At 44.5% G+C, this 9431-nt stretch overlaps 2 protein-coding genes across 7 annotated transcripts in view; one reads left to right on the forward strand and one right to left on the reverse strand.

The window, feature by feature from the left end:
* LOC106809147 (protein Mpv17-like) overlaps nt 1–6321 on the forward strand; it is a 12098-nt gene extending 5777 nt beyond the window's left edge. For 2 of the 3 annotated variants that reach the window (XM_014812124.1, XM_014812125.1), the window contains exons 6-8: nt 3750–3782; nt 5826–5878; nt 6080–6321. In XM_014812124.1, the coding sequence (XP_014667610.1) occupies nt 3750–3782; nt 5826–5878; nt 6080–6200 (207 nt within the window). In that variant the 3' untranslated portion in view covers nt 6201–6321. The remainder of the gene's footprint in view (nt 1–3749; nt 3783–5825; nt 5879–6079) is intronic. The other variant, XM_014812127.1, reaches the window with a different exon arrangement.
* LOC106809146 (methylthioribose-1-phosphate isomerase-like) overlaps nt 6222–9431 on the reverse strand; it is a 9108-nt gene continuing 5898 nt past the window's right edge. For all 4 annotated transcript variants that reach the window (XM_014812120.1, XM_014812123.1, XM_014812121.1 and 1 more), the window contains exons 5-7: nt 8675–8919; nt 7401–7557; nt 6222–7238 (exon numbers count right to left, since the gene is read on the reverse strand). In XM_014812120.1, the coding sequence (XP_014667606.1) occupies nt 7111–7238; nt 7401–7557; nt 8675–8919 (530 nt within the window). In that variant the 3' untranslated portion in view covers nt 6222–7110. The remainder of the gene's footprint in view (nt 7239–7400; nt 7558–8674; nt 8920–9431) is intronic.

Raw genomic sequence — 9431 nt, forward strand, 5'->3', positions numbered from 1 at the left:
AGTAACTTACACTGACCCCTGCTGACACACACCCTGGCCTAGACAACCAGTAATACGCACGGCGGCCGTGTGGATAAGATTCAATATGGCTATATCGCACGGCCCGATGGCCTGACTGAGTCATAGGCTCGGAGATGAGTAAGAGAAGAGAACTGGTGGTAGAAAGAGGAGGGGAGAAGCTGGATGAAAGAGAAGGGAGAGAGTGGTGACGAATGAGGACGGAGAAGCTTGTGGAAAAGGAGAGGGAGAAGAAGAAGGTGAGGAAGAGAAGAGAATCTGGTGGAGAAGGAGGAGAGAGAAGATATGTTGGGAGAAGGAGGAGGGAAGAAGCCTGTAAGAAAGTAAGGAGGGAGAAGAAAGTGTGGGAGAAGGAACGAGAATACTGTGATGAAGGGAGAAGAGCAAAGGGAGAAGGGTGGAGAGAGAGGGGAGAAGTGGTGGAGAAGGAGAGGGGAGATAGAAGGTGTTGAGGAAGGAAGGTAGAACTCGAGAAGCGAGGAAGGAGGTAAGGGAAGAAGTTGTTGAGAAGGAGAGGGGGAGAAGCTGTGGAGAAGGAGGGGAGAAGCTGGGAGCAAGTAGGAACGTGGTGAAGGAGGGGAGAAGAGGAGGGGAGAAGCGGTGGAAAGGAGAAGCACGACAGCTTCTCCCCTCTCTCCCCCATCTCCCTTCTCCTCCACCAGCTCTCCCCACCGTCTTCTCCACCAGCTCTCCATTTCCTTACTCCCTCACGCTGTTCTGCTCCTTCTCCCCCTCCTTATCACTCAGCTTCTCCCTCTCCTCACAATCGTTCTCGCCTTCCCCGCTCCTCCTCAACACCAGGCTCCTTCTCGCTTCTCCCCCTCCTCCTTTCCACCAGTCTCTTCTTCCCTCTTTTCCGCTCTACCTTCTCCGCCTCGCTCCTCCACCAGCTCCGCTTCTCCCCACCCTTCCTTATCCCCTTCTCACTTCTCCTCTCCTCCTCCACCAGCTCCCTTCTCCGCCTTCTAGTCCCCTCCTCCTCACCAGATTCCTTCTCCCCTCCTCGTCTCCTTCCTCCTTCTCCACTCTAGCTTCTCCTCGTCCTATCTTCTGCCACCTAGCCTTTTCTCCTCCTCCCCACTTCCTCACCTCTACAACTCTGCCTTCTCCACAGCTTTCCCCTTCCATCCCTTCTCACCAGGTTCTCCCACCGCCCAGCCTTGGGGCTCTTCTTCCTCCACCAGCTCTCCACCTCCTCCACCACCTTCTCTCTTCTCCCCTTCCTCTTCTCCACAGCCTCTCTCGCTCCTCCACAACCTTCTCCTTCTTCCCAATCCTCCTCCCACTCTAGTCTCCCTTTCCCCTTGTCCTCTCCACAGCAGTCTCCCCCTCCTTCCCATTCTCCACCAGCTTCTCCCTCCAAATCCTTCCCCCCCCTTGCCTTCTCGCAACCGACCTGTCTTCTTCTCCCCTCCTCTCTTTACTCCAACTCAGCTTCTCTCCCCCTCCACAGACCCTCTCCTCTTCCCCCCTCCTCCCCGATCACGCCCGCTTTCCCCCTCCTTATCCCATTCTCCCCCCGCCCTTCTCCTCCTCCTCCACCCGCCTTCTCCCCGCCTTCCTATCTCCCTCCGTCCTTCCCCCTCCTCCTCCCCACTCGATTCTCGCCCGGCAAATGCCTTCATCCCCTCTCCTTCTCCGCACCTCCTCCTCCACCAGCCCCTCTCCCCTTCGCCCTTCCCCCCTCTCTCCACCCAACTCTCTCCCCTCCTTCCCTCTTCCGTCCTTCTCCATAACCCAGCTTCCCCTCCTTCTTCTCCACCAGCTTCTCCCCCTCCACCACTTCTCCTTCTAACTTCCGCCGTGCGTTCAAGTTCCCACTTCCCTACCCCACTGATCGCACTGCACTGTGTACATACTTCTACATCGTAACATTCCATTGAATCATTGTTAGATTTTTGTAGCACTTGAATGAGAGATTGATACATCTATTGGCATAAAAATATTATCTATTACATATATTATCAATTACATATATATATAACTAGGTTATCCATCATCCTCTTATATAGAAGGGCGAGCCTGTTTGTGTCTGTTCTCTGTCTGTGCTGTCTTCTAGTCCGTCTATTTTCTCTCCCCCTACGTAAGAGTGACCCCACCATCATAAACGTTCTGATCAGCTAGTATTCCCGACGACCATCACTTTAATTAATAAAAAAGTTTGACTAAAAATAATTTGACCCAGAAAAATTGACAGAACCAGGAAGAATTTGACCAAAAACTAATCTGACAAACATAAATTGACAAAAAAAACGTAGCGTCCCTCTCTTCTTTGACACTCTTGGCGGAACAGGCAAGACCTTCGTAACCACCTTCTTCTGTCCAAGGTCAGCAGAGCGAGGAAGATTGCCTTGCAGTTGCTTTCAAGAGTTATTCTGCACCATCTGCTGCGACGCAGGCACATGCAGCTTCACTCGGCCTTTCAAGGCTGCCATTTCACCTGAAAAGCGCAAGATCTCACCTGCAACATCCCTGTGCTCCACAAGGCCAAGCTTCCTAAGAGTGCAGCTCAATAGTCATGGGACAGAGCAACCAATGGACTCACAAAGCCGCCTTTGAAGTCAGCTCGACAACAACCCACAAGACTCTTCGACAACAACACAAACGTCATGAGAGTGTGCCTCCCTGTCTCAGCGCACTTTCCGCCCTAAAACCTGGTCCAGTTTATACCAGACAAGAGCAGATGCTGTCAAGTGCCTGCACATGTCGTCGTACTCTGGAGCGAGGTGAAACCGTCACAGCCTGAAGACTGCCAACATGAGGGTGCAGCTCAGAATGGGATGAAGAAGCTGGCCGCATTCTCTCAGCACACGCTGGAGTCGCATAGCAACGTCACCACCACAGCTGATGGCAGTCAAGCTTCCATCCAGCACCAGCGACGTTACATCAGCCAGCTGACGAGCAAAGTCTTCTCAAACCTCCACGTCCGCTATCAAACCAAGACTGCTGAGCAATCAAGGCCATCCCTAAGGCAGGGCGAAAATCTTTCATTGCCAAAGATCCCTCACATGCCCATCCCGACCTCCATTTTCAGTTCAAAGAGGCTCCAGTTTCTCAGTCAAGCTAAGCTTTGGCCATGTCCATCAACAAGGCCCCCAGGCCGAGTCCTCAAGGTGGTTGATCGAACCTCAGTGAGCCAGTGTTCTCCCATGGCCATCTCTATGGTGGAGTGCTCCAGGATGGTAACTCCAGACCAACTCTACATCCTTTCTCAAGATGGCAACACCAAGAATGTTGTGTACCAAGAAGCACTGCAGAACTGACCAGAAGTGAAATTCTTAGCACAGATTTATAAAATCCGAATAAGATCAGTACAGCCGTCATAGCAGACTAAATTATAGCTCTTTAATCCCGGGCATCGCCGGGTAGCCCAGCTAGTTATTTCTATGTATCAAACAGACGCGGAGCGGGTTTTGCTTCCTAAAATGGCGGACGTGGCGCTCCATTGCGTACTACACGTCATTGCACGTGATTTCGCATGAGTGGTTTATCTTGTTCACTCTACGATCTTTGGTTTAGAGTTAGTGTTAGGGTTAGGGATGGGGTTTCTTGGTTGTCCACCGGACAATGTCTCAGATTGGTTAGGTTGTCCGGCGCAAATTCTGGTTGTCTCGGACAACCGGACAACGCTTATTTCGAGCACTGCAAATCATCATTTGCATATTATTTTTTATCACATAACACAACTTTATATCACATTTCATTTAAGTATTTCTCAACTTTGTTCACAGGATTACACTTCAGTATTATTGACTAACTACAAAGTGAGTATTATATTTTCGTGATTATTTCAAGTTCATTGTTGTATACATTTAATAATAAACTCAGGGTTCTCCAAGAGCACTTATAGGGCTATCGTCGAGCCCCGCCATCCTAAAATGCACCCGTCACTCTAAATATCATAGCCCCCGGACCCCCCTAGCACGTAAACCGCCTTCGGCGATTTGCAACTAGGACCGTAAAGGCAGCACCCGCCATGCTATAATGAAAAAGCTTGGAGAACCCTGAAACTGCCCGCTAATTCGGGAAAAATAATGAGCTGTTGTGGGTGCAGTAGAGAAGCTGAACCATAGAAGTGCTTGCTGTAAATGTTCTTAGGGAACCATCTAGTTATTGAAAGTCGTCAACAGATTCGTGATCATGCCATGTACAGATCTGTGCATCAAGTCTTTTATTATGGATTTCTTGCTCTAAAAGAGCATATTATGTTTTCCAAAAATATTTGGGACAAACATTAGAGCTAACGTAAACACTGTGCATTTATACTCATTTATGTGCATGTATTTCAATTAACATGACCATCTAATAGTGATGTATGTGTGGTATGTACTTGTACTTGTTATAGTGATTTAATGATGTGAATAATTGTATCCCCCGCGACGGGGGGGATACTATGGTTTCATGTCTGTCCAGCCGCCGCTCGGCGCCGCTGCAGACACTTTCCCTTCCGCTCTATAACTCGACTCATAATTGACCTAGCATGACCAAACATGGCCTACTTACACATCTTGGGGCGAAGGTGCGCAGCGTACCAAAACCAGGTCACTACGACCTTTATTTGACCTTTATCATATTTCCCTTCCGCTCTATAACTCGGCCCCTAATTGACCTAGCACTACCAGACTTGGTATACTTACACATCTTGGGGAGAAGGTGTGTCGCGTACCAAAACCAGGTCACTACGACCTTTATTTGACCTTGACATTGACCTTGATCATATTTCCCTTCTGCTCTATAACTCGGCCCCTAATTGACCTAGCGCTACCAAACTTGGTATACTTACACATCTTGGGGAGAAGGTGCGCAGCATACCAAAACCAGGTCACTACGACCTTTATTTGACCTTTACCTTGATCATATTTCCCTTCTGCTCTATAACTCGGCCCCTAATTGACCTAGTGCTACCAAACTTGGTAAACTTACACATCTTGGGGAGAAGGTGTATCGCGTACAAACACCAGGTCACTGCGACCTTTATTTGACCTTGACATTAACCTTGATCATATTTCCCTTCCACTCTATAACTCGGCCCCTAATTGACCTAGCGCTACTAAACTTGGTATACTTACACATCTTGGGGAGGTGTGTTGCATACCAAAACCAGGTCACTGCGACCTTTATTTGACCTTGACATTGACCTTGATCATATTTCCCTTCCGCTCTATAACTCTGCCCCTAATTTACCTAGCGCTACCAAACTTGGTATACTTACACATCTGGAGGAGAATGTGTGTCGCGTACCAAAACCACGTCACTGCGGCTTTTATTTGACCTTGACCTTGATCATATTTCCCTTCCGCTCTATAACTCTGCCCCTAATTGACCTAGCGCGACCAAACTTGGTATACTTACACATCTTGGGGAGGTGTGTCGCGTACCGAAACAAGGTCACTGCAACCTTTATTTGACCCCTAATTGACCTAGCGCGACCAAACTTGGTATACTTACACATCTTGGGGAGGTGTGTCGCGTACCGAAACAAGGTCACTGCAACCTTTATTTGACATTGACCTGGACCTTCATCATATTTCCTTTCCGCTCTATAACTCGGCCCCTAATTGACCTAGCGCGAGCAAACTTCGTATACTTACACATCTTGGGGAGAAGGTGTGTTGCGTACCAAAACCCCTAAGGCAACCAATTTTAACATACTTGCACATCTCAGGCAGATGAGTTGTGTAACAAACCTTTGTCTTTGTGATTTATTTAACTTTACCTACCTTCTACGTCCTTGCAGAGATATTTCATTCATACTAGATCACGATACATGTAGTTGGCGACAACTACCCTTTCTAGTTTCATTTCAGATTTGGCCCATGACTCAAGTGGTCAACTTTTATTTTGTACCTTTTCAACACAGGTTAGCTGTTTTCATTCTATTTTAATAGTTGGTAATCTGTAATAATAATTTGTTAATCTATACTTTAGTCGCTTTTTAATAATTTAAAGAATATAATATTGATATATTTATGTACACGTTGAGGAAATGCCATGATACAGAAACACATGCCCAACTCAAGCTCATGGCCTATTTTAGCAAAGCTGATAATTTAATCTTCAGAATTCTAGTGGTAAATGTTGTCGCCTTGGGTTGGAACACCTATCTTGCTTGGAAGGCTAACAAAGCACTAGAAAGAAGTCTAGTAAAAGAAAACAGGAAAGAACAAGCAAAGACAGTGTGAGAAAATGACAAAAAGCAGGTGTCATCTGCAATGAATGTTGATTTTATTTAATTGAAAAGTAAAATTATGTTTTGTATATGAGACATTGATCAAGTAATTAAAAGGACTATTTGTAAATACTGCAATTTTTCTGTTCTGTTCTACTTGTGTTGCATCTGTGGTCTCACTAGATAAATGAATTAATGGGTCATACTCGGTGTGTGCCTGCATGCATGTATTTGTGTATGAGTGGAAACATGAATCAGCATTTGTCAGTTTTTATTAATTGAAAATATAATCAAAGTTCAGCTGAGCAGTAAAAACTTTACACTTCTATATATTTACCAAAGAAATATTTTTGCTCGAGTCTTTTGGAAGCAGCTTAAAATGTTTAATGTCGTCTCTATGCATACAATTCCTCAATCACTGCAGAGAGATATCAAAGCATTTAAGCCTCTATGAACAGGAAAAGACAATAGGGTGATTAAGTAAAACCCACAGCTGTTGTTAGAGTAAACTTAGTGTAGTTTATGTTTACTCTTGGTTCACCCTGTATGATAAATGTATAGCCCGTACAGTGGCGCCATCTACAGTGGAAAATAAACGGGAACCTATTAATCCGCTCCACCGTGTAATGAAACCATAGTATTGTGTCTTTCCTTCTCTCCCGAATTGGAACTATTAGCCTCGTTCTGATATTAGGACTGAATTCCATTATGGCTGTCTGCTGAGTATTTCAATAATAAATCTGATGTTATTTGACTTATGCTTTAATCATAATCTTTCCTGTACAACATAACAAGCACCTAGCTGAAAACTTGCACTAAATGTTTAGATGCATCCTCTACATCCCTGCTACATTCTCAGAGCATGACCACTCACTACATGATTCTAGGTTTTGTTTACATTATTGAGAAATCACCTAGAATGGTTACTTAAGATGCGTAGACAGTTCAGTATTAAGCTCCGAAGGTGTGAATACCCCAAACTCTGTCACGATGCCACCAGTAATGAGCCTGGCAGGGGTGACATCAAATGCTGGGTTCCAACAATTTATTCCTGCAACACAAACATTACAAATAACTATTGCTAATAATACATTTGCACATAGGACATTCCACTTATGGTAACCATGGTAACCATCAAACAGACTATAATCAAACATCAAGCTAAAAGCTACCTCATGGTATATGCTAGCAAACTATAGAAATGTAATTTTACCTTTGGGTGTTACCCTAATTCCATTCATGTGTGTAATTTCTGTGGCAGGCCGCTCTTCAATAACAATTTCATCACCAGTGCTCATATTCAAGTCAATTGAGGAACTTGGAGCCACAACATAGAATGGAACATTGTGGTATTTCGCTAGGACAGCAAGCTGTAAAGATGCAATGGCAAGCCAACTAGTAGTCATTTTTAGATATAATTTTTCAATAAAATCAGGCAAACAACAAAAAAAGTGTATATCTCGTTAAGTGGATTTAAAAACCCCAGACATACAAAATAACAGCAGTGTTTAATTCTATGGTTATTTGATAATTACATTTTTTTATATTTGTAAAAAAACACATTATCATTATAAGTATGCAACATGCCAGTGATAATAACAAAATAGAAACACATTCATGAGCAGCGTTCGAAATTAGTGCAGACCCGGAGGAACGAGGCGTCCAAGTTTTTGCTTCGGCCACCATCTCTACGAAACTGCCGGTCCTCCTGACCGGCACTTTTTCCCCTCATATTACGCTGAAATACTACGGTTATTCTAATACGCTCCATTCCTAAGAATAGACGGGGTATCCAAAACATCTAGAGCCGAGGGCATGAACTCCCTCAACGCATGATTCGCCACACAAACAAAACTTTGTGAGTCTAAGAAATTGATTGCGGCATGACCCAAGTGTTTTTATGACCGCATAACAATAAGTTCATATGTCGCAGGGGTTATCGTGGGGAGTGAGGGCATGACCAGTGATACCTGACACACTCGTAATCAAAGCTGTTAACTGAATTCGTCACTTTTCTTTACGTAGAAAGTGGACTATTTTTATTTATATCTAGAAGCAATGTAAACTGTATCAAGATTCTATAGGCACTTGAAACTTTGATCTATGCATGGGGGTACCGTGGACTGGGGAGGAGAAAAACGAAGTAAAACCTTTCCCACAAGCTCCCCCGACATTTCTAGAGCTTGAGATATATTATTTGACCAACTCTAAGTTACATGTATGCTGTTAATGCCAATGGTTATTTTTGTATACTATTTTGTTACTCACTGCTAGTAAATAAGCGGACCACCAACTTTTGTGCAGGACCACCAACTTTTGTGCAGGACCACCAACATTCTGAAGTTGGTGGTCCTGCTGTGCACTAGATTTTCAGCCAAAATTCGAACCCTGTTCATGAGGCATATTTACATATCCCTCAGTCTCTTTCATGCCTGCCACTGTGACTACGGCCCAAACATCTCACATTTAAAATTGACATCAACATACTTGGTATGTTCCAATTTTGTTTGCAGTATCACCATTGGCAACCACTCTGTCTGCACCAAGAAAGATGCCATCTATCGTCCAGTTCTTCATCAAGGCAGCACACATGTTATCGCAGACCAGTGTGGAAGGAATGTCATCTTGCATGAGTTCATAAGCGGTCAGACGGGAGCCCTGGTTGTATGGCCGTGTCTCCGTGCAATATGCATGTAACAGTCGTCCCATATTGTGCAGAGTTCTGATGACACCTGGTGAAAGACTTGTAAAATCACATATTGAAACTTTGCTAGAGTCCAGAAAGCGTAGCATGGCAAAAAACATGCACCAATTAGAAATCAATCAAAAATCTTATCCTGGCTTTAACTAACTTCTTCTATTCCCCCTTCACCCTGGATAACACTGGGTACTTTTGTGAGGCTTTACATATAAGTTATGGGGCATATTAATTAAACGATTTTTATCATGTAATGTATTCATAGATATAGTAACATGCTGCCAGGCGCACTGATACTAACATTAACACACTTGCATGTGAACCCACACACAGGCACCCATGCACACATACGGTATATATACAGTGCTCGAAATAAGAAAAAAAATGTGGTTGTCCTGCGGACTACCCAGGCATCAAATTGGGTTGTCCGCAACAACTTCTGGTTGTCCCCAAAAAATATCCCAAAATCTCCTATTTTCAATCACATAATAATATGGTCAGAAAACACCCAAAAACAGTGGTGTAGCCAGGATTTTTTAACAAGGG

Source organism: Priapulus caudatus, unplaced genomic scaffold (assembly GCF_000485595.1).
Source record: "Priapulus caudatus unplaced genomic scaffold, Priapulus_caudatus-5.0.1 Scaffold331, whole genome shotgun sequence".
NCBI lineage: Eukaryota > Metazoa > Priapulida > Priapulimorpha > Priapulimorphida > Priapulidae > Priapulus > Priapulus caudatus.